General features: G+C 54.5%; 1 protein-coding gene across 1 annotated transcript; it reads left to right on the top strand.

Annotated features, from left to right (window-relative positions):
• Positions 1 to 30: 30 nt before the first annotated feature.
• TRMT44 (tRNA methyltransferase 44 homolog) lies at positions 31 to 25,749 on the top strand (the record flags this gene model as incomplete). Its single annotated transcript, XM_079701388.1, has 12 exons — positions 31 to 667; positions 2,353 to 2,467; positions 5,636 to 5,855; positions 8,242 to 8,310; positions 9,118 to 9,225; positions 10,691 to 10,762; positions 14,211 to 14,317; positions 15,914 to 16,097; positions 17,975 to 18,380; positions 20,408 to 20,524; positions 25,084 to 25,309; positions 25,415 to 25,749. The coding sequence occupies 12 exons, from the start codon at positions 31 to 33 to the stop codon at positions 25,443 to 25,445; spliced, it is 2,292 nt and encodes a 763-aa protein (XP_079557514.1). The 3' UTR covers positions 25,446 to 25,749.
• Between the last annotated feature and the right edge of the window lie 1,533 nt (positions 25,750 to 27,282).

Genomic DNA, 27,282 nt, shown 5'->3' with positions numbered 1-27,282 from the left:
CGCTGCCGAGGCTTTCGGCGGAGACAGAACATGGCGGAGCTGGGGAGGGTTGCTCTTCGCCACCCGGATTTGCTGCTCCCTGCGGGCTTCTGGGCGGCGGTGGCCGTGTGGGTGGAGAGGCCGCAGGTGGCCAACAAGCGGCTGTATGGCGTTCGCCTAGAGGCCCGGCGGAGCGCCTCCTTGCCCCGGGTCGAGCATTCCGGCCCCCGGCCGAGCTCAGGCCCCGAGCAGGAGGAGCGGGCCCCGGCGGGATGCGGGCCCAAGGACGGGCCGGGACACGGCCAGCGTTTCCCCGAGGGGGCGCCGGGCCCTCGGCCGAGCGCAGGCCCCGAGCAGGGCCCCCAGGAGTCCCAGGGCCGGCGCCAGCAAGGGGAGGACCAGCGGGAAGCAGGCAAAGCTCCTCTGCTCTCTGGGGCCTCTGGGCAGCCCGGGAAGGCTGGAGCCGGGGAGGGCGACTTCCCCGCCTCGGACCTGGGTTCCCTCTGGGACGATTTCTCCCGGAGCCTCACCAGCGGCAATCGAGAGATGCTAGCCTTCCTCACCCGCTCCGGGGCGGAATCGCAGCTAGAGGCTCAGCACGAGCTCGACGTGATTCTCAGAACCGTCATCTCGAAAACGAACACGCATTGCCCGCTTAGTGCTCCGAGGAGAGAAATAGTCGTGCGAGGTAAGAGTATTTCTGATAGTGGCAGGTGTCAGAGATACATAGAACCGGACACTAGTGAAAGTGGCAAGGATAGGTTTTAATTGGTAATGCAGTATCACAGTAGGGAGAAGGGTCCAGCGTGAACTGAACTCCACTGCGATTTGTGCAGAGGTGACTGGGCTTTCTACAGGGAGAATGAAGGAAGAGGATGGGGCGGCAGAGTCAGGGAGGTGAAAAATTAACCAGAAGCAGGAAAGGTGGGGGATCGGTGCCTGTGACACCCATATGGGTTTGCTGACTGGTGCCTGTGGATGTTAGGTCCTCCCCTCCCACAGAGGCGGTCACAGGGGCTCTTGTTCAGGGTGGGCTGGAACAGTCTGTTCTTCTCTCAACCTTGAGTTTTTTCAGGTGGGCACTTTAAGGGGGCCTAGGGTCATGCTAGGGATGTGGCCTTGAGCTGTTGGGAACTGTGACAGTGTTTGTTCAGGTCTTCATAGGCCAAGGTTGAACCCTAATTGAGACAGGCCTCACAGGAGCCTGCCTAGAGTTTGGTCCCGAGGAGGGTCTTTCGCAGAGGCTGCAGTTAGATTAAAAACCAGCCAGTAAATGAAAAGGCACTAAAGGCACCTAGTCTGCCAGTTTCCTTGCCATACCCCAGGGAGGTTGTAGATTTTTCATTGTTTTTGGAGGGGACACATAGAAATGTGAATCCTTAGTACAGAGGGTGGGGTTGTGGATTGGGGTGGTGTCTGGAAGGCTTGGGGAAGACGGTGAAGGAGCGCTGGACCATGAGTGGTAAAGCGGAATTTACTAGGTAAAGGGATAAGGGAAAAGGCTAGCTCCTGGGGCAGCTCGTAGAGGCCTCCCTACATCTCAGAGCCGCACCCGTGCCGAATTTGTCTCACGCTCAGAGCCTCATTGACTTCCCCTGCTGCTGCATCTTTTCTGCCTCTAGCTGGAGACGGTTCTCAGCTTTTCAGGGCTCACGTGGCTAGACTGGGCCCACCTGTGGAATCCAGGATACCCTCTCTCTCTTCCAAGGTCCATAACCCTCTTCACATCTGTAGAGCCCCTTTTTGCCATGAAACAACTCCGTGTGGTCACAGGTTCTGGGTATCAGGGCGTGGGTGTCTCTGGAGGCTGTTCTGTCCACCACAAGCAGTGATGCTGCATTACTGGTGGGTGCGTACCCCCTCGCCCCCCAATACTGCAGGCCTCTGTGCCCCTGTAAGACTCTTCGCAGGTGTCCCCTCCTCCAGGAGGCGCTCTCTGACCCTGCTGCCCGGACTAGTTTAGGAGCCCTTCCAGCTTTTATCACCTTTTACACTTCACCTCTCCTGGCCTGAGGGGATGAGCGCATCAGTGCCCACGAGGCCTTCAGACGTGGATGTCTGCATTCTCACATGGGCTTCACAGAAGAGCAGGGTGGGCTAAGCCTGTCCTCTTTCTCTTTGTGAGCATCGCTCCTCCACAGGGGGGGGCCCTTTCAGGACCACGCTCAGCTCTTTGAACAAGGCTACTCTGTGTGGCGCGGTGCAGGCTCGGGGATGCGGCCGTGGCCAGGACATTGGCTGATGTAAATCAAGTGGGGAAAAGCCCTGGGGGTTGAAGGCACAGTGGATTCAGTACTGTTTTTTTAAGACCATTTTTGATGAGACTCTGAACTAAGCACTTCTAATCGATTATCCCTATCTTTTTTTCCCCAGATGTCCTCAATGGAACTGTAACTTTTTTACCTTTGGAAGAAGACAATGAAGGGAATTTAAAGGTTAAGACGAGCAACGTGTATCAAATTCAGCTCAGTCATAGCAAAGGAGAATGGTAAGGACCGAATAACTTATTCCTTTCTCTCAAAGATTGATGCTTTAAATCAATGATTTTTTAAAAATTAATTAATTATTTATTTTTGGGGGGCTGCATCGGGTCTTGGTTGCTGCGCACGAGCTCTCTCTAGTTGCGGCGAGCGGGGGCTACTCTTCGTTGCGGTGTGCAGTCTTCTCATTGCGGTGGCTTCTTTTGCAGAGCACGGGCTCTAGGCGCACGGGCTTCGGTAGCTGTAGCTCGCGGGCTCTAGAGCGCAGGCTCAGTAGTTGTGGCGCACGGGCTTAGTTGCTCTGTGGCATGTGGGATCTTCTGGACCAGGGCTCGAATCTGTGTCCCCTGCATTGGCAGGCGGATTCTTAAGCACTGCGCCAGCAGGGAAGTCCCCAGTCAGTGGTTTCTTTAGGCAGCTGTAAGATTCCGGTCACCAAGCAGCAGCAGGGACTCTCTCTCAGGCAGTGCGGGTTTGTGGGAATGCGCTTTCTAGTTGGCGTTTCCCTCACGCATCCTTGTTCCTGTTGGCTCCTGGGTGGTCATAGCCTGGCTGGAGGGCCCGTACATTCTGTGTAGCCTTGATGGTTAGTAGCACCTGGTTCTAGCACCAAATTCAAATAAACACAGTCCATTCGTTATTTTGTTATTTCTTACACCTTGGTAATGGGTGGTAAGTGGAACCTTCTTTTATATTGTCCACTGAGGCTCACGTGGTCTTACACGTAGGGGGTGTTCTGTGATGTTTATTATAAAAGCAGCAGTTTCATGCGTTCCCTTAATTCCACATGGTGTTTGGGCCTGTCTGGAAAGTGTGAAATTTGACTTACTTCCATTTGGTATTTTCTAAATGAAGAAGTCAGAGAAGGTTAAATCACTCGCTATTCTTCTGCTGATGTTTTCCTGAGAGCCACATGGGTCTATTCTTTCAAGACAACCTCGGGGATGAGCTTTGCACACGGTTTCATAGAGAACTGAGGGGTACATTGGGAAGAGCTTGGTTTTGGAGTCACATAGACCTGGGTTTCCCCACCATTGAGCTTGGGTACATTGCCTCTGTGGCCCTCAGTCTTCTCATCTCTGAAATGGGTTTAATCATTTTTTAGCCCCCCAGGAGGGGGCTGGGCCGGGCTTCCCAGGGACCTGTTGTAGGCTTACACGCTGGGTGGAGTACTCAGGGTCTGCCGGAGTGAAGCCTCTTGCCAGTTGTTAAATGCTCCCCAAGGGGCCTTGCCCCGAGGCCCTTTCCTCTCCCCTGGAGAGTGAGGGCAGACCCCGTGGGAAAGCCGGGTGTGCCCGTGTGGGTCACCCAGGGGGTGCCGATGCGGAGCTGCCAGGTGAGCGCTGGAGGCTGCTGTCCCCTCGCCTGGTTGGGGAAGTCCGGCCGCGGCAGGCGCTCAGTGTGGTTGATGCGGTGGAATCCCAGCCCCTGTTCTCCACGAGCTTCCGAGTGTCCGGGTGGCTACTCCCCATCTTTCCCGGCTGACATCTCCTGTCGTTGCCCTGCTGGGCAGCTGTCACCTGCATTGCATTGGGAACTGGCCACACCGTGGGGCCAGATATGTGGCCTTCTCAGCAGAACACGAGTTAAACGGATGTTTGGTGGCTGCTGCCGTGGGATGCGGCACTCCTGGTCTGTGCTTGGCTTCAGCAGGACTTCGGTGTGCCCACCATGTGCTTGCGCTGGGCACCTGGGGGTCAGCAAGGCCCGAGAGAGACAGATGAACACTCTAATGCCAGGTGGTGCTGAGTGCCGGGCAGAGAAGTAAGAGGTGGCTCAGGCCTCTTCCCGGTCCCTTCATTGGCAAGGGCAGCGCTGTGCCCATCGTACCAGGGTGGGCGGGAGAGGCCCCTGAGGCCTGAGCGGGTGAGGGGGTAGCCGTGAGGACCCCGGGGACACCTGGGAAAGAGCGTGGGGCCCAGGAAGAGCAGAGGGAAGGCCCAAGGCCATCAGCCCCAGCAGGATAGCTTCCAAGGGGAAGGGATGGGAAAGGGGAGCATCTTGGGGCGTGTTTCTCAGTGGACACTTGGCACCTGTTGCTTATGGGAGTGAGCTGTGTCCCTTTGATGTGCCTGGTGGCAAACGCCTGACAGTCTAACTCTCACCAGACCGGCGACCCCTTGCCCTTGCCCCTGCCCCGCGCCTGCCTCCAGCTCCGCCCCCTCACCCAGCCGCCTGTGCTTCTGCCCCTTCTTAGGGGCCCCCATTGAACGCCACCTCCTTTTCTGTGCGCCAGCAAACTTGATGCTTCTCCCCTTCATCGCACTGCCTGGGTCGCAGCCTCGGTGGATGTGTTGTCGTGACCTGGGCCCGCGGGTTGCGCGTTTACTCAGCGCCCAGACAGCGAGCGCCCGCCGTGATCAGGCACTGCTGGGGCCGGGGTCGAGCAGCGAACAGAACAGACAGGGCTGCGGCCTCTGCGCTCTGGTGGCAGAGGACACACGGTTACCTAGAAGGACTGTGAGCCACAGGGACTGTGTATGTGTCCTCAGCTTGGTGACTGAGCACTCAGCTTTCTGGATGGGAAGTACTCAGTGGGACCAGCGTTCTACATCTGGGTAGCACATGTGAAATGTATAGAACCTAGAAAAGTTAAAGAAATCCATAAACGTTTTAGAATCTAGCTAATCAGTGCATGAAGTGGATGAAGTGCATGAAGGAGGTGAGAGGAGCTTTGTCGTTTGCCATCCTCCTGATGGGCTTCGTAAGATGTGTAAATGCATTTTTTTTTTTTTTTTTTTTTTTTTTTGCGTTACACGGGCCTCTCACTGTTGTGGCCTCTCCCGTTGTGGAGCACAGGCTCTGGACGCACAGGCTCAGCGGCCATGGCTCACGGGCCCAGCCGCTCCACGGCATGTGGGATTTCCCGGACCGGGGCACGAACCTGCGTCCCCTGCATCGGCAGGCGGACTCTCAACCACTGCGCCACCAGGGAAGCCCTAAATGCATTTTTAACAACGTTTGCAAGAGAGGAGGAATTCTTTCTGCTTTTTAAATGTGTTTTTCTCTGTAGGATGAAAATTCTGTAACTAGTTCCAGATTGTCTTGTGTTCGGGGTACAATATTTTGTCATCGTAGCTGTCTTAATTTCTCTCTTCTTTTGGCAAAGAAATGTGTAGTTTAAAAATAAGAGTTGAAACCAGCTCTGCTTATTCATATTTCTCTTATTTTCAAAGGTTCATATCTGTTTTAATTTTCTGTCCAGAAAGATGGCATTCAGATGGTATTGTGTATCCCAAACCCACCTGGCTTGGAGAAGAGTTGCTGGCCACATTGGCCAGGTGGTGTGTGGCGAGCAGGCAGAGTGGGTTCAAAAGGACCCTGTCCCTCATTTCCATCATGAAGTACAGCAAGGCTCACCACGTGCTTAAAGAGAAGTATAAAGACATGGTCAAGGTAATTCTGGGCAAAGACGTCTGTGACCTCCCCCACCCCCATTGAAACGAGGCGATGTACCAAGCTGCTCCAGGTGACGTTGTTTCGCCTGTGTGCTACAGATGCAGACATTAAGTCAAAACATACCCACCTAAGGCCCCACATTGCAGCCTGTACTTTGACATAGTTAGGGATGCAGACCATAAAAACATTGGCAGTTACGCTGTGGAAAAGGATTTGGTTTTTTTGTTTTGTTTTGTTTTGGCACATTACTATTTTTTTTCAAGAGAACAAAAGGAAAATAATTTAAAATAATTGAATATTTAAATACTAAATTACCATAATTCTTTAGTATAAACATAAAGGTATTTGAAGAAAATATATGAAAAATTAAAGTACAAAAGCATATACTTCCAAAAAGGAGACCAGTTTTGTAAAATGTCCTTAACTTGAAGGTGTAAAAAGAAGGTAACAACAAACATCTGTGTATTCACACCCAGCTTAAGAAATAAAGTATCACAAGCATATCTCCATTTATTGTGCTTTGCAAATATTGGGTTTTTTTTTTTGCGGTACGCGGGCCTCTCACTGTTGTGGCCTCTCCCGTTGCGGAGCACAGGCTCCGGACGCGCAGGCTCAGTGGCCATGGCTCACGGGCCCAGCCGCTCCGCGGCGTGTGGGATCCTCCCAGACCGGGGCACGAACCCACGTCCCCTGCATCGGCAGGCAGACTCTCAACCACTGCGCTACCAGGGAAGCCCAAATATTGTATTTTTTATGAATTGAAGGTTTGTAACAGCCCTGCACGGAGTAGGTCTGTTGGCACCGTTTTCCAACAGCGTTTGCTCACTTTGTATCTCTGTGTCACATTTCGGTAATTTGCACAATATTTCAAACTTTTTCATTATTATTATATTTGTCATGGTGACCCGTGATCAGTGACCTTTGATGTTACTACTATAACTCACTGAAGACTCAGATGATGGTTGGCATTTTTTAGCAATCAAGTGTTTTATTTTTTGGCTGCGCCAGGCAGCTTATGGGATCTTAAGTCCCCAACCAGGGATTGAACCCATGCTCTCTGCTGTGAAAGTGCTGAGTCGTAACCACTGGACTGCCAGGGAATTCCCAGCAATAAAGTATTTTTTAATTAAAGTACGTCCATTGTTTTTTTTAGACACAATGCTATTGCACACTTAATAGACTACTCTATAGTGTAAACGGAACTTTTATATGCACTGGAAAACCAAAAAATCTGTGTGACTCACCTTACTGCAATATTTACTTTGTTGGGGTGTCTGGAACTGAACCCGCAATATCTCCGAGGCGCCTGTGCTAACAGAGTTGAACCTACTTTGTACTCTTCCTGTTCGTATCTCCCTCCCTTCTCCTAGAAGTAACCACAGTTCATCGTTGCCATGTATTTTTTTTTTTTTGCATTACGTGGGCTTCTCACTGCTGTGGCCTCTCCCGTTGCGGAGCACAGGCTCTGGACGCGCAGGCCCAGCAGCCATGGCTCACGGGCCTAGCCGCTCCGCAGCATGTGGGATCTTCCCAGACCGGGGCACGAACCCGTGTCCCCTGCATCGGCAGGCGGACTCTCAACCACTGCGCCACCAGGGAAGCCCTGCCATGTATTTTTGTATCGGTCCCCTCTTGCTGTGTAGCAGAGCATCCCCCAGGGTCTCAGGCATGAAACAGTAACCACCCATTCCTGCTGCAGCTGGCTGACCTCGGCTGGCTTCCCCTTCTCTCCCAGGTCCTGGCCTAGTGGTCCTTCATTATCTTACTGTTTAGTACCTTTAAGAAGGGACTTCTTTATTCTTCCAGCTTTTAAAATTGTCCTTGGTGAGATGGTTCGTCCAAACTGTCTAATCCACTAGACTGGAAACAGAAATCTGAACGTTTAATATTGGCCGTTGGCTTTTTTCTCATCTGCCAAACTCTCGTTCTGCACGTCACTGATTTTAATAATGAGGCCTCACGCTTGCACAGCCGGTATTTTATAGTTTCATAGTACCTGATGGTCATCCTGCATGGTAATTAAGTCAGAGTCTTTATCCCTGCTTTACAGGTAGGGAGACGGGGACAAAACAGCTGAGTGACACTCCTGACAAGTGACAGCAACTCACTGACAGACCAGAGGGTGGAGCGCTGACCTCCTGACCCCTGTGCCTTTGCTTCCTCGACCCCCGCCCGCCCCTCATTTCCTTGTCTGTCATACTTGTCTAGATAAGTGATGAGGGTAGCATAGCTCAGCGTTTTCCTCTGATGCCCAGTGGCCCCACCTAAATGTCTTACAGACAATGTCTTTATTCCAGTCTTGCTTCAGACTCCATTGGTCTCAATGTGTCCTGTTACACACAGATGCGCTGAAAATTTACACATGCCCTTGAAAATGTTATAGGTGTGGCCTGAAGTCACTGACCCTGAGAAGTTCGTGTATGAAGACGTGGCTCTTGCTGCCTACCTGCTGGTAAGGCTGTGCGGCCTGAGTTTCGGTGCGAGGGTGGGAGGTTGCTCAGGTGGCTCAGGGCTTTTACAGTTCTGTTGGCCAAGGTTGGTTACACAAGTGATTCTTTTTTTTAACTTTGCATGGTGCTTTTGCATGTATGTAGAACGAGTCTGAATTGTGAAGTGTAACCTCAGGAATTGAACTGAAGCAGCGCTTTCCTAATCAGTAGTCAACACGGAACGCGGAGATGTTGGCTGCGTTTGGGGGCTGCCATCGGGGCCCATCTGAGAAGCCCCTGCCTACCAGTCCTCGTGTTCGGTGTTTCTAGTTCTAGCCCTTCTCGGCTGCCTTGCTGGCCACCTGGATCTGGGCAGGCCTTTAACTTCACAGTCTTGATTTTCTCATCTATGAGATGTTTAGAGGAGATACCTTGTAGTTTCCTTTCAACCGTAAATCTCTTAGTCTTCGAAATAACATTGCTTCTCAAAGTATACAAAACTTGAAGGATTGAGAGGACGCCTGAAGGACGCCTGAAGGAACTAACAGTAATCTGTACGGCTCTTGCCCAGAGGTGGCCACGCGAATTTGGAGTCTAGATGGAAGAAGAGGGCTTTGATGCCCGCACAGCATCCGGCCAGGGCCGTGGGCGGGTCCCGCCGCGCTCTGCTCACCCGGGCATCACCTGCGTGGAGGCCCAGGGCCTCAGAGGAGGCCGCTCCTCCTGTTGTGGGAGAGGATCTGTCGTTCCATGTGGGGTTGTGTCTGAATTACTCTGGGGTAGAGTGAATCACAAACTGACTTTGGTTTTTTTTTTTTCTGTTTACTTAGGTTCTATGGGAAGAAGAGAGAGCTGAGCGGGGAGAGACAGCCAGGCAGTCCTTTGTCGACCTCGGTTGTGGGAACGGCCTCCTGGTCCACATCCTGAGCAGCGAAGGGGTAAAGCATGCTCGGGGCCGTTTCTCGTACCTTTGCTAGAGCGTCTTCAGGCCCAGCACGAGGTCTTTCTCTGCTGGTCCGATCTGGATTCAGAGGTGGCCTGACTGTCGGCATAGTGGCTGGTGGCGAACTCTGTGGAGCGGGCAGCTTGTAAACAGGACCAAAGACAGCGGTCTCGTTAGACTAGAATAGGATTCTCAGACACTCGGCCTGTGGAACAGCACACTTTCGGCAGCTCTGATTTTTTTTTTTTTTTTTTTTTTTTTGCGGTACACGGGCCTCTCTCACTGTTGTGGCCTCTCCCAATGCGGAGCACAGGCTCCAGATGCGCAGGCTCAGCGGCCATGGCTCACGGGCCCAGCCGCTCCGCAGCATGTGGGATCTTCCCGGGCTGGGGCATGATCCCGTGTCCCCTGCATCGGCAGGCGGACTCTCAACCACTGCACCACCAGGGAAGCCCAGCTCTGATGTTTTTGTTGTCAGTATTTTCTTTGGAAAACCCACCATTTCAAGGCACAGGGAGGGGAATAAAGGATAAGGTGGGTTCTGCCCTAGAGAAGCTTAGATTCTAGCTCAGAGGACAGTCAGGCACCCATATATTGTATTGATACACATACATAAGTAAAACTGTGATAGTCTTGCACCCATTTTCTGGATTGTGAAGCAGAGGCATTGAGAGCTGAGGACAGCCCTGGCCCTGGCAGCAGTTCAAGACTCGCAAGCGTCAGCTTTCCCCCGGAGTCTCGCGGCGTCCGGCGAGGCCAGTGCACTGGGTGCAGCAGCACCGTCACCTGGCCCAGTGAGCTTCGTGCTCAAGAGTGACTGGGGATTGAAGCCCAGTCGTGGTGACCCAAAGGCTGGTTTTCTTGTGACCGTAGCATTCTGCCTTATGGACAGACACATTTGTCCTCACCTGTGGGACTTTGGAATGGGGTTGTTAGACGGGGCTTTCTGAGGTGCTTTGTAAAAGAGTGAGGCTATAGTTGTGACCCCTGTGAACAGGGGTTGTCTGTGGGGTGTTAGCACATCTGGTGGTGACTAGGAGCCAGTGGGTGGAGGCATGGGGCTGGGGCCCCAGGAGAGCTGCATGTGGTCAGGGTGCTCTGGGTGAGAACGACCCTGAGGACGAGGCTCGTCTGGGGGCTGGAAGAGAAGGTGAGCCCGAGAGCTGAACTTGACCAGCTCAGAGGAGCCGGCTCCCTTTCCGGGCAGGCGTATTTCCCGGGGCTGCGTGTGGCCGTGGAGGTGTTCCCACGCCTTGGCTCTGTTCCCCCTTCGTGAAGCCTCGGCAGCACAGGTTCCGTCTGTGCCCCGCGGGACACGAGTGTCTGTTCTCAGCAGCCGAGGAGCTGAGGGTCTCCTGCACTTCATGCAGGGGGTGATACCTGCAGAGTTTGATTTGTTCTTGCTAATTTATTATGGTGCACTGACCTGAACCTTTGATTCCTGAAATTCCTCGTTTCAGCATCCAGGCAGAGGGATTGATGTCCGAAGACGAAAAGTTTGGGACATGTACGGACCAGAGACGCACTTAGAGGTACTGGCTCCGTCCCTTCCCTTGACCTCAGCGCGGTTGTTTTAAGGGGTGTCTCTGTGTACGGGCCAGTCAGAGATGCTCATAACCACAGCAGTCCACATTCGTCTCAGTGCTCTGAGACTGTACAAGCGGATGAAGCTTTAGACCTCCACAGCCTTCTGGTTAAACTGAAGGAGGGATGCTGGAGCCGGAGACGTGTCTCCTCCCCCAGGTCTGCCGCAGGCCCTTTGCATCTCCTGTGGGTGCCCGAGGGGGCTCTCGGCCGCCTGAGGGGTGGGGGCGGAGGACAACCCCTCCTCTGCATCTCCTCTGGTGCCTGGGACAGGCCGCACGTTCAGACCTCCACTAGGCAGTGGGTGCCCACCCTGCCAGGTCCGGGCTGGGGGTGGGGCACCGTGGGCAGTCCTGCTCTGTGAGCAGCATGGCCAGGAGTGGCCTCCAGCAAGACGGCGAGCTGGCGAGGAGTCGGAGGAGGGGAGTGCAGTGGAGCGGCCAGACCGGGCCACACATGCGCAGCCGTCCAGCGGCGACGGACAGCACGCCTGGCCTCAGTCGTGACCGCGGGGCTGTAGGGAGCCCCGTCCGCCCTGCTGTGGTCCAGAGCAGCTCCGAGCGATCAGAGAGGGGGGTCTCCTCTGCAGCACCCTGCGGCAGGTCAGGGCTCTAGCATTTCCCGGCGTTGGTCTCTAAGAGCCCAGGCCTCCAAAACGGTGGGGGAGCGTGGCGGTGGGGCTGCACCCTTGGCCCCGGGGCGCTGTGGGGCCTCTGCTGTACAGCTGCCCGCACCGCCTCTAGACCCCGTCCCCGAGTGAAGACGCGCGGGGGTGACCGGGACACGGCGTCTCATCGCCCGAGGGCGGGATGCTGACCGGAGAAATGAAAAGAGCATTTGCTTTTCATCGTGGAGAATGTCAGGAATATACCAAAGTGGAGAGACACGCGTGCCAAACCCCAGCAACTCATCGTCCGCCTCGGCGATTCTTTTGTCTCATTCCTCCCCCTCCCTGACCACAGCATCAGCCCAGCCGTGGTTTCCAAGCAGATCTCGGGTATATCATTTCATCTGTGAAAAGAAAATGAAAGTTTCAAGACTTATTTGGATATTTTCTCTTTGCCTTTCTATTAAAGTCGAGAATATTATTGCAAAATATAAAAACATTGGAGGAAGGGAGGTTTGTTGCAGCTGCCCGACAGCTTTTTATTTGCTCAGTTTCTCGTTATATATTTATACTTTGCTTTATGCTACAAGGGTTTACATTTGCTTGTATATTCATACATTACAATAAATTAGAACATTTTAAAACTCAGGTTTGAGGAATGGTGGTAAACCAGATGAAGGACTAGGGGACGCCTGCAGCTACATGTACAGACCACGTGTCCTTACACAGGTAATAAAATTGGCCTCTGAATTTCGATGAGGCTGATGATCAAAGCTAAGGGAATAACGTGGTTGATTCCAAAATCCCCTGTGTCCCAGGAGAAAAAGCAAAATAATTTCTTTGGGTAAAAAGTTCACACAGCAGTTGAATAGGCTCTGTTTAAATCATGACCCCAAGGAAGAGCTGGCTGGCACAATGTGCCCCTTGGAGAACAGGTAGAAGATTCTAGTTCTTTATTCAATGTTCCCTGTGGAGTGGGGGAAACCCCACCCCATCACTCAGTGAAGGCCTGCTAGTAGGAGTGCTGTGTCTCACCTCTTGTGGATTTTTTTCTCGTTACACCTGGACCTCTGGTCGCCGAGCTGGAGGAAGAGTCCCGCGTGTTGCGGTGTTAAACGTGAGGGTGGAGGCTGGCTGCGCTTCGGGGACACCTCTGCTCTAGAAGAACGTGACCAGGAGCGAGCCTGCCTTTGTTGGCAAGGGCTTGGGGCTTGTGCGTTACCTAGTAAATGGCTGATTTCCACGAATAGGCATGGTCTGGGCATTCGAAGGCCGAGCATGGGATACAACTTTTCTTTATTTCAAAAACCTCATTTGATTGTAAGCAAGAGACTGTTAAGAAAAGCACATGCTTTTGATAACAGCGTTGTGAATGGGCACAGAGTGTCCTCGTCTTGTTTGTGAAGCTCTGTAGGGAACAGGAATATTGCCATGTGCTGTATTCACAATCCCCAAACTTTTTCTGAGACAGGTAGAGCTTTGTTGTCGAGCATGTTGTTGGAAAGAAAACTGTAAATGTGATTATGATAATTACTAAGCGTAATTTGTTTTTGTAAATATAGACCATTTAATGAGGCAGGCAAATTTAAATGTAGAACGGGTGGGAAGAAAGAATAAATAGTATCAAAAGTTTGTTCTTGATAGTATCAAAAGTTTGCCTACTTTTGAATTACGCATAGACCATTTTCAGTATTTCACTGAAATACTGTTTTCAGCATTTTAATATATGTGAAAATAGAAGCACATATGCTTATTCAGGAACCAAAAAGATGAATTTAAATTCAATTTTTATATCCGTCAGCTTTGCAAAACACTCCCGTGGCCTTGAAAAGTGAGGGTTAACATCACGTCTTCCCCGTTTGTTCTGACCAAGAACTAACACGTCCGCTTACTTGCCGTGGGGGTTCATTCTTCAATTCTAAAATTAGAGGATTTTGTGTGCTTATAGTCTCTTTTGTCTCTCTTTCCAGTTTTTTTTTTTAACCCTTTGTTTTACATTGAAGTATAGTTAATTTGCAGTGTTGTGTTAGTTTCGGCTGTATAGTCTCCAGTTCAAACTGACATCTTCACCATTGAGACTGTTGACTTTGATAATTAATGACGGCCTGCTGATTAGCAGAAAGGATAAGGTGTTCACTTAAAGTTCTTAAATCTTCAAAGCAAGCTGTTCCCAGTTTAACTACAGAAACTATCACTCTGGTGAACATGCCTGTTCAGTGGGTAAAAACTTGCTGTCTGAGAGTTCATAAAAGATAATAGTGTAATAGCAAAGGCTGGTGCACACTTCTGTAAATTCTTCCTATATTTTCTCTTTTCATAGATGTGCTCATTCCGCGGGTTGTGTAAGTGTATCAGGGTCTATGTCAAGTCAGCCTCAGACCTCCCAGCTTTCCGCTCACCCCTCTGCAGGCTGTTTCTTGCCCCTTCTCCTGCCAAAAGTAAAATGGTTCACATGTCCCCTGTCTCCTTTAGCTGCTCTTATATTTATGTAAAAAGGCTATTTTTAATATCAAAAGGAGATGAGCATCCAGAAGAGTTGTTGGCTTATCCGGCCAGCAATAATGCTAAAAGTTGTCAGTAGCCGTGCCCTCAGGCAGGCCGGGCTGGGCACACACTTCCTCACTACTGGCCCAGCTTCCTCCTTTTGCAGATGAAGACCTGCAGCCCAGAGGGGCTGAGACCGGCCAGGAACAGCTGCGGTTCTGCAGGGGTGGTTGCGTTTGTTATTTCCCTCCGTGCTCTGATTTTATTTACTAGACGCTTAGTCTTGTTCTGTGTCTTTCTTTTAGGAAAGTGCAATCACACCAAATGATAAGACCCTCTTCCCGGACGTCGATTGGTTAATCGGAAACCATTCCGATGAACTAACGCCATGGGTACCTGTGATTGCGGCCAGGTGAGTAGGTGGAGGTGTTAGCACAGTGGTGGCTGGGGATGTTTTGTTGCCTAAACCTCGCTGTCCAGAACCGTAGCCACTGGCTGCTTATGGCTATCGCGTACTTGAAACGTGGCTGGTCCAGATTGATGAGATGATAATCTGTTGGATATATTGGGTTAAATTTAAAATAGATTCCACCTGTTTTATTTTGCTATTGAAGATACGGATACTAGAAAATATAAAATTACATATGTGGTTCACATGTTCACATTATATTTTCATTGTGATTACTTCCACAGTGTTTATATCCAGTATTGAAAGATGTGTTTTTCCTGATAACAGGAGGGTTTGTCTTTCAGAGTAAAGACCCTCTGCTGAAATGTTTGTCTCAATTTTGGGCTCTCTGCCTCGGTCAGACTTCTTTAAGATGCACATTACCTTGCTGCCCTTTCATATTTCATTGCCAAGTCTCTTTTATCCAAGGTTCTTTTGGACTATTCTATTTATTTATTTTTTTAATGCCCTCCTCTCTTTTCTTTTAGGTACAGTTGATTTACAGTATTATATAGTTTCAGGTGTACAACGTAGTGATTAAAACTTTTTTTGGTTGTACTCTGTTTGTAGTTATCAGAAAATATGTCCTGTGTTCCCTGTGCTGTACAGCATATCCTTGTAGCTTCTTTATGTTATACATAGTAGTTTGTACCTCTTCATCCTCTACCCCTGCCTCGCCCCTCCCCACTCCCCTCTCTCCCCACTGGTGACCACTAAGTCCTTCTCTATATCTGTGAGTCTGTTTCTTTTTGGTTATTTTCATTTGTTTGTTTTATTTTTTAGATTCAGCATACAAGTGATAATGTACAGTATTTGTCTCTCTCTGTCTGACTTCATTTCACTAAGCATAATACCTTCCAGGGCCATTCTTTTGGACTGTTTTAGAATAATATAGGTCAAGGAGCAAATCATAGTCTTTTTTGTGCTTACCTCTGAAATTTCCTATCCAACAGCTGAAATCTCCAAGTACTTCAGAAAGTTTTAGATTACAGTTGGTGATCATAATTGCAATAGAAAAAAATATTTTTAATAAAAGTAATTAGATTCATATTTTATTGAAAAGATGCTATATTTTTTTTTATAATGCGCAAAGCATTTTACTATGTATGAAAAACAAGTGCAGTCTAGTTAGGAGAAAACCAACCGGACTCTATATTACACACACCTTAATGACAAGACTCCCCACCACATGTGAATGTAAAACATTTAATTTAAAAATGTTGACACTACAATGTATAAAATAGCTATTATAAATGCACATAGTGTATTCTATAGCTGCCAGGTTTCCTTTTTTTTTTTAATAAGGAAACTGTAAGTTACACTGTGGTTAAGACTTGTATCTTCACCCTTGAAAAAGCCCACATTCTATCACAGCATTGTTTCTAGAAATTAAATTGGGGAAGGCTATAATTCTTCTTTTTATATAGAAAACAAAATTAGCCAGTAGCACGTTGTTTGCATTTTGCCCTGGCACCTTATTGCCGTGTGACTTTCTGAGGAATTTTCTTTATTGAATCTCTTTAAGACTTTGGGTTTCCGTGTCGCTCATTGTCTTTGAAGGTCTTCCTACAACTGCCGCTTCTTCGTCCTGCCCTGCTGCTTCTTTGACTTCGTGGGGAAATATCAGCGGAGGCAGAGCAAGAAGACCCAGTACCGAGGGTACCTGGATTTCATCACCGAGGTGGGGCTGGCCTGTGGCTTCCACGTGGAGGAGGATTGTCTTAGGATTCCTTCCACCAAGAGGGTGCGTCCTGGTCACCTGGGCTGTCCTCGGCAGGCGACATCGAGGTGTTTAGATGGAAAGCTTGGGGCCGTCCTTGTCACAGAACCGTAGACGACACTGGGATTGCAGGTGTGACTGTCCCAGAGGTGCCCTTGCTGATCCCAACATCCCTGTCACTGGTGGGTCCAGAGGCTTGTTCTGTGCCTGCAGTCCCCTGCTTTGCAGGCGTTCTGGCACTTCCTTCTCCAGCCCTGTGGCAGCTCTGCAGGAACCCTCAGCAGGTGTTCATCCCTTTTCCAGAAACTGTGACTGCCCCTCGGGGACCCTCCCAGAGTGGGTGTCAGCTTGGCTTCTCTACAGGTTTCTGGCTGTAGTGCTGCCTGGGGCTGAACGCTCTAACTTCTGTCTTAGGGTCCCAAATTACTGGCTGAAATTGCTTCAGAAGTTCAAAATGATTTCACATTTCCTCATCAATTCAGATTTACTTGAAATGAGTTTTTCCAGGTAGAAATTGACCCTTGCACTGCCTGTGACCCTGCCAGGTGGTCGGGGCCGACCTGCTTCCCACGCAGGGGGCTTGAACTACTGAGAGAGTCAGGGGAACCATTGACGTTGGTTTTATTAATCTCTGTTAACTTTCTTTCATGAGACTCTATGGCCGTCAGTGCTTTTTGTGAAAAACTAAACACAAAAACCTGTCATCTGATCTCAGCTTGATTGCGTGACAGTGGGGAAAAGGATCGAAGGTTTGAGCTTGACTCTTGGCTCTGCCACTTCCTGACAGTGCCTTTGGGGGCACATGACAGACACTCCCTGCCCGTGTCCTCACTGCCAACTAGGGAGGAGCAGCTCGCCGGCCGGTGCTGGGCCCTCACTCGGGCTCACCTGCCTGCGCTGGGCCCCTCTGTCGACTTCAGGTACATCATTGCTGTCACTGCTCAAAATTGTTTTGGAAATGTCCTTTAGGGCTCACCTTTAGAGCCTTCATGTCATTCTCTTAAATGTCCTCTATTTTGGCAAGTCAGTCTTCTGAGGTTGGAATGGAATTCTGCTAGAGTTTGGGTCATGTAGGTACGAGGATCCTACAGTCTTGATGTTTGCATTTGCTGTTCCGTTACTGGTTGCTGGAGACCGTGGAGCATTGCTTAATCTCTCCGAACCTCAGTTTTCCTATAATTGGAAGGTTCAGGGGTCAGATGCAAGTGCGGGTGGCCACACACAGCAGCTGTTAATTGAGGACTGATTACGTGCCACGCCTTCTCATTCCACGCACACAGAAGTTGTCACCTGCCCAAGATCACACATTTAGCAGGTGGCACAGCTGGAGAGCAGTGAGGGGTGGCTCTGAGGCAACCAGATTCGCCTTCATCGGGTTCGGGCCCGGAGAGGACGTCCAGAGATGCTGTACCCACTGCAGCGTCGCCGGATGGGGCCTGGCTCTCCCCGGGGCTCCTGAGGGCAACCTTCGTCTGGACGTGCGAACGGGGAAGGGGACAGCGTGAACTGGACATCCCCACAACGCCAAGTGCTCTGCTAGGTGCACACGTGCTCTCCTCGCTCTGGCAGCGCTGCCCCTTGAGAGCTCTGCAGGGTTACCGTCAGGGTCTTCTGTGTGTGGGGCAGAAGAGGGGTGCAGTGGGGTGCGGCTGGTTGGCTCAGTAAAGGTGACCTTGGTCTGTCGTGTTTGTTAGGTGCTGTGGAATGAAGCTTCCTGTGGGCTTTTGCTGATAGTATGTTAAGTCATTGGTTGGTATGAGTTTTTAAAATAAGGATTCCTTTCATGATAGGTGTCGAAGACTTTCATGGAATTTATTCTCCAGAACAAGAGAGTTTCCTGGAGAACGTTGAGGTGCTATTGGAACCTGCTAAAGTACTTCCTGTGCTCTTTTCACGTGCAGGTGTGTCTCATTGGGAAATCCAGAACATACCCGCCCGCTGAAGAAGATTCTGTGGATGAGCGGAGAACCCGCTACATTAACAGCAGGCGGGGCGGCCCTGTGAGCCCACCTGGCCAGGTCCCTGCCCCGCCTCCACCCGGGGCCACCGCCGGTGGTGCCGATGGCCCCGAGGAGCGTGGAGCCCTGGATGCCAGGGCCAGGCACACACCCGAGTCCCCCGCTGAAGGACTCTGGCTGTCTGGATTTCACCCCAGAGAAAAAGCCGAGCGTGTGAGGAACTGTGCCGCCCTCCCCCGAGATTTTATTGACCGAGTGGTTTTGCAAGTGGCGAATTTGTTGTTGGGCGGAAAGCAGTTAAACACGAGAAGTTCTCAGAGCAGGAGTGTGAAGGCCTGGAATCGAGGAGGTAATGACCACCCTGGGTACTAGCTGGGTTTCAGGCAGTGACGCTGTTCTCAGAACCAACTTAAAACTGTGCGGTCATTTTTTTTTTTCTTTTTTTTTTTTCTTTGCTGTACGCGGGCCTCTCACTGTTGTGGTCTCGCCCGTTGCGGAGCACAGGCTCTGGACGCGCATGCTCAGTGGCCATGGATCACGGGCCCAGCTGCTCCACGGGATGTGGGATCTTCCCGGACCAGGGCAAGAACCTGTGTCCCCTGCATCGGCAGGCGGACTCTCAACCACTGCGCCACCAGGGAAGCCCCTGTGTGGTCATTTTAATTTTTATTTATTTTTATTTTTTAAGTATTTATTTGGCCCCACTGGGTCTTAGTTGCCCACCTGCAGGATCTTCCTTGCGGGATCTGTAGTTGCAGCAAGTGGGCCCTTAGTTGTGGCATGCATGTGGATCTAGTTCCCTGACCAGGGATCAAACCTGGGCCCCCTGCACTGGGAGCATGGAGTCTTAACCACTGGACCACTAGGGACGTCCCTGTATGGTCATTTTTAATTAAATGTCAAGAGGAGTCTTCATCATTTTTGTCAAGTCATTAGGAGTGTGCAGATGGGCTGAGGGAAGGAGCTTGTTGGTGGGCTGCCACCCGAGGGTGCTATAGGGCTTCCTCAGCAGCCAGGCGCTCGCCCTCTTGAGTTTTGGGGTCACTGGAGGAGATGGAGGCCCCACCTTCAGCCTGTTGGGGATGTTGCCCGCTGGCCCCGTGGGTGGGTCGGCCCAGGGAGGGGTGAGCAGTGGGTCCTTCTCCCCCCGCAGCGTGGATGGCGCTGTGCTGAGTCTCTTTCTTCATCCTCACGCCCCTCCCGTCCCTTGTGTACGTGTGATGTGGCAGTGCCCTCGAGCTTGACCTCCTCCAGGGATCACCTGACCCTGGGAGCATGTGATTGGGAGAGCCTCTCTGGGGACCCGGTGGCGGCCATAGCCAGCGCGGCCCTGGTGGAGGGGGCTGACCATCCGCATAACCGTGGACAAGGCCCAGGTGCTTGGGGAGTTCTGTGGGTCGGCACCCCCTTCCTCGGTGCGCCCTGCAGAGGCGGGCCAAGGTGGAGAGGGAGGACGCTGCCTCGGGGCTCAGAGTGGGGCCTCGAAGGTCTCAGGGTCCTCGGACCTGCGGGCGGCTCTGAAAACATGGACTCTGACCTTTAATTTCCAGGATGGTCCTTTCCTCTGCGGGGTCCTTTGGGAATGACTGCCCAGGAAGCGCTGGCTTGTGCCTGGGGTGGGATGCCCTGATAGTGAGGAAAGACGGGTCTCTTCCTGGGCTCAGTTTGGGTGGGTAGCGGTGGCTCCGATGATGATCGGGTCTCAGGCCTGCCCGCCCGGGTACTCCCACTGCCCCGTCCGGCGTGAGAAGCCTGCCCCGGCGGGGGTGGGGGGTACCCTCAGCCTCGCAGCTGCACGCTCCGCCCTTGGTCGCTGGACTTAGTGACCCCTGCCCCAGCATGAGGCTTGGGACCCCCAGTGTGTCTGAGCCCTGCGCAACGTCAGTGAGCGGGTCTGTCCCCAGGACCGCACTCATCCCAGGCTGGGGTCTACCCTCTGCCAGGCATGGCGGAGGGGACGCCGGGTGGGAGGTGGTGGGCTCGGGACACGCACATGTGGAAGGGTGAGAGGCAGCGGTGTGGGGCTGCACGTGCGAGCCCGCGTCGTGGGGCTCTAGGCTGGGGGTCGGGGGAGGAGGGCAGGCTTCTGGGCCGGGATTTAATTTCCCCCCAGACTTCCCGTCTCCTCTCAGAAGGGGCTCCAGGTGGCTGCGAGGCAGGCTTGGCGCATGGAATGGCAGTCCCCACCCCGAGCAGCGGCTGGACCACGTGGCAGGGCTGACTTGCTGTGTCTGGGAGGCTTGGTTGTCTTCAGGGGTCAGACACGGGGCGCGCAGCCTGACACCTCAGGTGCTATGGCTCTGCCTGCGGAGTTCAGCAAGCTGTGGATTCAGTTTAACTAAAGTTCTCACGTGGGGGAAACCCTGTCTTCAACAGGGAGCCTGTCTTTGGCGGAAGTGGCCGGGGAGCTGGACAGGGAGATGCTGCAGAGGCTGAAGCGGGAGTGCGGGGGCCTGCAGACGCTGCTGAGGAACAACCCGCAGGTGTTCCAAGGTGAGGGGTTGGGCCGGGACTCCCTTGGTTCACAGCGCCTGAGGACGGGCTCCACGCTTCCTGAGGCAACAAGTTGCTCTCGTGCAGATTCTAGCACCGCCCTCCTTCCTTTCCCCCCCTTTTTTAATGAAATAAACCTTATTTGAGAGGAGTTTCAGAGCTAGAGGATAGATCCCCTCACGTGCATCTGAAGTCGCGACAGGACGTGGGTCGCACCTCTGCTTCTCTGATGCTGCCAGCCTCTGCCTGGCACCCCAGGGCCCAGCCCCGCCCCATCCAGGACACGCCCCCTCCTCCCACGGAGGGAAGAGCCGCTGGCAGGGCCTCCTGTTGCTGGGGAGCTTTTTTGGGTGGAGCTTCAGTACTTGCTTTGCTTTGGCCTCTGGCTGCCTGCCAAACTGGAAGCATCCTGAGCTCCTAGCCAGGCCCTGGGCCTAGAGGAGGAAGGCCTCCCTACCCCGGCCCGTGTGCCTGCACTCCCCCCTCCCCCCACACACTGGCGCCCTGGGATCCAGGTGGGCGGAGGGAGAAGGGCCCGGGGCCTGCGTGCTCTTCCACGCAGGCTGCAGAGCTCTGCAGAGCAGGGCACTGCCGCCCCTGCCCTCCTGGAGTTTGCAGCCTGACAGGGAGGGGAAACGTCACAGATTTTACATGGGCACCTGGGGTTCCAAGAAGTTCTGTTAAACTTCACCAGCGTACACAGAGGAGATTCTGTGTACACATCAGCCAGAGGGTCCATAAGTCATCGTGTTTGCTTCTTAAAGCTTTTTCCCCTTTGTCTTTGTGGAAGTATTTTAAAGTACATCCCAGCTGACATGCTAGTCACCCCTAAGTACTTCTGTGCGTGGCTTTAAAAATAGTGGGCGTCTTCTTGCATCACCCTAATGTCGTAGGTGACATTCTCGCCCAGGGAGGCCTGGCCTCACCTCAGACAGGCATCAAGAAGGCTTCGCTTCGGAAATGACATCTGAGCTGGGACTTGGTGAAGTGAACAAGGAAAAGCACTTCAGGCAGAGGGAATAGCGTGTGCGAAGTGGCAGGATGGGGCCTTGCTGAACGAGGGGTGGGGCAGGTAGGGCTGGCAGGCTGCAGCCCCCTGTGGCCGTGAGGAGGATCTGGGCCTCTGTGACAGGCAGCGGCGCGCTGACTTGCTGTGATAGTGGGAGGAGCAGGCCCAGCTGCACCGTGAGCTCGTGCCGGCGGCCCGAGAGGTGGCCGGAGACCAGTGCATCAGGCTCAGCACCTGCGTGGATGAAGAATGGGGTGTCCGGCAAGGAGAACATGCCTGCCTGACCCCCTCTGTCTGTGCTGGGGGCTGCACGCCCAGATGACAGCCTCCCTGTCCCCACCCATCCCCAGGACCCGGCGGGTGGGTAGGCACTCCGAGCAGTGGGTCCAGCCCCTTGGGACAGGCGCCTTGGGGGTCTGTGTGGGGAGGGGTGACGGGCCCTGCTGGGCTTGGGCCTTTGCAGAGGTGGGGAGGCCACTGTGGCAGCACGGAATAGAAGTCAGACCCGAGGGCGCTGGCCAGCACTGGGCCTGAAAGCCTTGTCCCGAGCCCCGGGATCTGGACCAGTCGCCCCTCCCCCCCGCACCTTTGTACTCCTACCGCCAGGGTGGTTGCCCTGTGACGGGGGGCGTGGGTGGAGGGACCGCGCACGGAGATGCAGGAGCACATCTGTCCACTCTTCGGCCTGTGCACCTCCTCGGGAGGTGAGCGCTGCTGCCTTGTGGTCCCACCTCCACGCGTGCACCTGAGAGCTCCGTGCGCACCGCCCGTGTGTGCACCACCCCGAGGCATACACACCTGTACCACCCGCCCCGTGTGTGTGCACCTGAGAGCTCACGTGTTCACGCCCGCAGCACCTTTGGGGGCCTGGTTGTTTGTCCTCCCAGAGCTAACGTTGGTTTTCATTTCAGCTTGACCTCAGTCAGCTAAATGCTGCTGTTGCTATGGCAGCGAGCCCCGCAGTGGAGCTGGCGGGTCCAGGGTTGGGGGGTGTGGAGGGCAGCCCACTGGTGGGCGGAGAGGCAGGGGGAGCGTGGGCCTTGCGGCTGGGAGTCCCCACCCAGCCGGGCTGCACTGCATAGAGCTTTAGTGGACTGAAACTTGCTGTGCCCAGGGGACTGCTCTGCTTTCTGCTGTTCCCAGCATGTTTTTCTGTTGGTTTCATGAAATAGTGCTCTTTTCTCTCCCGTCATAAATATGCATGTGTGCGATTGGTTTTCTGTGCGGTTTGCATCGATGAGCACGTTTATTTTTGGAAACACTTCTGAGTAGGAGCCTTGGGGATTGAACTCCAGTAAACATTCTACACCCAGTCATGCAAAAACTAAGCACCAAAGCTGGGTCTTATCTCTGTAGGAGTTTTTTTTTTTTTTAACTAACATGGTTAGTTTTACTCGAGTGAGGAGGTGAAAACAGTTTTGGATGCTTCAGTTCTGCCTGCCCTGAGCACCTTGGGGGACGGGCATGCGCCGGGGCGGGCGCGGGAGGGCAGGCACCGCCCTGGGCCAGGCGTGGAGCCCGCGCTCAGCCTTGAGGACACGGACGCAGCTCAGTGAGGTCGGTCCCTGGCCCAGGGTCTCTGGGGGCTGGGCCGGCCCCCCGGGTCGAGAGAGACCCCAGAACTGGTGCTGCTGAGCACGCCGCACCGTCCCGGTAAATTTACCTCCCTAGTGGGATTCTGGAAGAATCCTCAGCCGCTTCCTCAGGACACTTTGGCTCAGGTGACGTCTGTGGTCAGAGACAGAGGAGGAGCCCGAACAGTAGGTCCACCGAGTCTGAGGGACTCACGCTTTGGGGAGGAAATGGGCTCACAAACGTCGGGTGAGAAGTGAGCTCCGTAGAGTGCGTTTTGTGCCTGTGATTCACTTAAAATCGGGAAGTCTGCTGGTCTGGCCTGCCAGCCGGCTGGAGGGGCACAGGCAGAGGGCACGGGCCCGCCCAGACTGGGGGAGGGGGCCTGTCAGCCGGCCTGGCACCCCCCCCAGGACTCGCCGGCGCCGGCCCCTGCCCCCTGCAGGGCCACCCCTCATCGTCAGTGCCTGCTCCACAGGCCCTACAAATCCTGCCTGGGTCCCCTTCCCCCGACCCTGCAGGGATTGCTCCAGAAACGTGGTATGTCCAGTGGAGGGCCCGCTGCGAGACAGCCTGCCCTGAGGGGGGGTGGACGGAACAGCCTCTGTGGAGGGTGAGGGTCTGCACTTGGCTTTGGCCCCAGTGAGCTCCCCAGGCTCCTTTGCACACGGCTGGGGGGCTCCGGCCGCCCTGCCCCGGCTGGGGCGTGTCGTTCCCGGCTGCGCCAGGAGGGGCTGCTGTGGGAGCGCCTGTGGAAGGCGGTGGCTGCCTGCCCAGCTGCCGGGCCAGGACAGCCCAGCGTCTGCCTCGTTGGAAGCAGGGCCGGCCTGGCCCTTCCTAGGTGCTTCTCGGCCGCCCCCCCCCCCAAAGGTTAATCCCTGCGTTGTGTCCCTCGTGTGGAGAGGCACCTCTGCAGTTCCTTCCTCTGGTTTCAGGGGACAGTTTTCGATAAGCATCAGACTGCAGAGACAGTCTCGTGTTGCTGCAACACGAGGCAATTTGAAAGCGAAATTCAAGCTTGAACGCGCACTTTCAAGGTTTCCTTAGAAGTTGGGGAGCCAGATTTGTTCAGTAATCTTCCTTTATTTCTGCAAAGGCTTTCCGTCTCCAGGTGGCTGTATAGCTTCCAGGGAAAAGCAGGACGGGTTTGGTTGCTCTGGCCCCGTCTCACGTGGGGGTGTTGGCGTCTCGGGAGGAAGCGGCCATGCGGAAGCTCCCAGCGCAGCTTCAGCCGAGTTGGGGCGGCCGGTTCAGGAGGCGTTTGGGCGGCCCTGGGCCCTCCCCCTGCACCGCCCTGGGGTCCTCCAGGCGCCCAGCTCTGCGGCCACCCCGCCCACACAGGTCCCCCCGCCACATCTCAGCCCCCTGCTGCTCTGTGAGGGCCTCCCGCCCTGCCCCTGCCGACAGGGCTGCCGTGCCCCTACCTCCTACTTCCCGTTTACGTCTGGGGGCTCTGCCTGTAACCCTGGTGGCCCCCGCAGCCTGCCCCTCATCTCCACCTGCCTGGACAGGGCCTCTCCCCTGCTCCCTCCGCTCCGTCCTTATGATGCGGACGCATGCCCTCAAGGGCCCGTGCCGCCACGCAGGCGTCCTGCCCGCGTCGAGACTACGCTCGTGGTCGTTGTTAGCCTTGTTCCACGAGCCGGTGCCCACGAGTGGCCACGCCCGGGTCCCGTCACCAGCAGGACCTCAGGCACCGGCTCCCAGCCCCAGGTGCCTGCACCCTGTCCTTGCTCCCCTCGGCCCCTCCCTCGTGCTCCCTATGTGTAGGTGGGACTGCAGGCCGCGGGCGGGTGGGGGGTTGGGGCCACTGCCTGGGATCCCAGCGCCTCGCCCCCTCCTGCCGCCGAGCCTGCGGGGGCTGCGTCTCCTGTGGCTGCACCCCGGCCCTGGACAGCTGTCCCCACAGAGCCCGGCCACCTGCCCAGCTCGCAGTTCACCCCTCGTCTGTGTCTTTTCTCCTTGTTCCCACCCCCAGTTCTAAACGGGCGAGTTCGCATCCGCGACTGGAGGGAAGAGAGGCCTCGGAAGGAAAAGGAACCAGAAGCAAAACGGAGGCTGTTTTCGGAAACCTTCAAAACCCGAATCTGTTGGTTTTTCGCTCATCACCCTGACGGTTGTGTTCTGCCTTCAGACCGCTGCCCGTTTGCCCACGGGCCTGGGGAGCTGCGGCCAGCCACCACCAAGAAGAAAAAGCAACCTCTGTGAGCTGCTCCGCCTGTGGGGAGGCCTGGGGCGGGGAGGCTCCTCCGAGCGCTGCGCTTCTGTCCTGGTGGCTTCAAGGTCTTTCTCCTTCCTCCTTCCTCCAGGTTCTCACGGGACGTGATCACGCCCCACTGAAGCTAAAAACACTCACACCTCCCCCCGCCCCGTCCGAGTGCTGCGTTTGTTTTAAATGTGGTCGCCCTTAAATGTGTTCAGCATCTTTACATCAGGAAGAGAGAGTGACAGTCTCGTGGTGTCTCGTGGCTCAGGAGGTGCAGGAAGTGCTTGAACTGGCCCTTCTCAGTGTGTAGCAGGGTGGCCGTCCCCTCCCCACCAATCACTGGCCGCTCCGGGGTTGGCCTCCTCCTGCCCTAGATCTTCTCCCCACAGGTACCGTTAATTCTCATTCCGGGAAAACAAAAAAATCCCCAGATACCGATGTACTTCCATTTAAAATTGCGTTTATAGTTGTACACAAAAGGCCGTGTCAGTGACACTGTTCTGCCCCTTGATTTACCGTGGAACGCGTCCGGCGGCCTTTTCTTTGTGGAGTGTTCCTCGTGTGGGATTCTCCGTTTATTCGTGACTGATGAGAAGGAACCCACTCCCTTCCGCTCCGTGCAGCACGGCTGGGACTGGGGCTGCCGCGGGGCACTGGGCCCTGCCCTCGGGAAGCCCTGGTCAGCTGGGAGCCCCCGGTGCCAGGTCGAGGTTAAGGACAGGCCAGCAGGCACCTGGCCAGCCCCCAGGAATGGGCAGAGTTGGCTGGGTGGGCACGTGGACTGTGCCTGCCTACCACCCACCCAGCCTCTCCCTTGCATGAGGCCCCGCGAGGACCTCCTGGAGGGCCTGAGTGGCCGCAGTGACGCCAGTCCGGCCGTGGTTGGCTTGGCCTGTGCAGATGGAGCCATTCTTTTTTTTTTTTTGCCGCATTGTGCAGCATGCGGACTCTTAGATCAGGGATGGAACCTGCACCCCCTGCAGTGGAAGCTCGGAGTCCTAACCACTGCATCACCAGGGAAGTCCCAGATGGAGACATTCTGACCATTGAGGTGGAGGAGGGGACCACTGGGGCTCCCGGGGGCGGTTTCCTGGCTGTGGGGACCCCTCCTGGCATAGGAAGTCAAGGGGGGCAGAGCAAAAGCTGGGAGGAACCCAGGTTCCCAGAGTCTCTGAGCTGTTATTCCCAGAGCCGAGGTGCCTCCATCCTTGAAGGCGCTGAGCTGAGGCTGCTATTGCTTGCTGCCTGGCACATCTGGTCTGATGCCCTTCAGGACTAGCCCCCTGGCCTCCCTGCGTTGGGATCCTCCTGCCTTCTCCTCTTGGAAGGGGAGCATCCCTACGGCATGAGCCCTGGGGCTGCCCCAGGCCTGCCCCACGTGCAGGGCGTGCCCCCGAGGCAGCCCGTCTGCCCGAGCCCGCGAGCACCCGCTCTCATTTTCCAGCACGAGGGTGATGCACTGCGGCCACTGTAGCCTGGGTCTGCAGGATCTGGACTCAAAACCCCATCCAGAGCTGCCTGTCCTGGGGCAGGCGGGGTGGCCCTCAGGAAAATGAGCTGCACCCCTACCTCCAGGTCCCGGGACAGACATCTTGTCCTGAAAAGCCCCAAGGGTACGTTCTCAGCCCCGCGTCCTGTTTGGGGTCAGGGAGATGAGCTCAGCCCTCCTTGTTGCCCTGGGGACACCTGCCCCAGCTGGCGGCGTGGTCTCTGCCTGTCCTGATGGGGGCTGCCCGCCTGAGAGCTGCGCTGAGCGGGGCGCCACGCCTGCAGTTCCCCTGTGTGCCACCCAGCGTTGCCGAAATGGCTGCGTTGGGCCGTGTCACCCAGATCCAACCTCTGGGTTCAGGGAGCCATTTCTTACCAGCCCCCAGGACCGCCGTGCCCTTTGCCCAAAGGTCACCGTGACATTGGGCGTCCCACATGCTCTAGCATCGCAGCAACGTGCCACACATCTGCGGGTGCACAGGC

The sequence above is a fragment of the Hyperoodon ampullatus genome, assembly GCF_949752795.1.
Source record: "Hyperoodon ampullatus genome assembly, chromosome: 1".
Classification (NCBI taxonomy): Eukaryota; Metazoa; Chordata; class Mammalia; order Artiodactyla; family Ziphiidae; genus Hyperoodon; species Hyperoodon ampullatus.
Note: the sequence above shows the minus strand (reverse complement) of the source record. Positions and strands in the feature narration are given on the sequence as shown.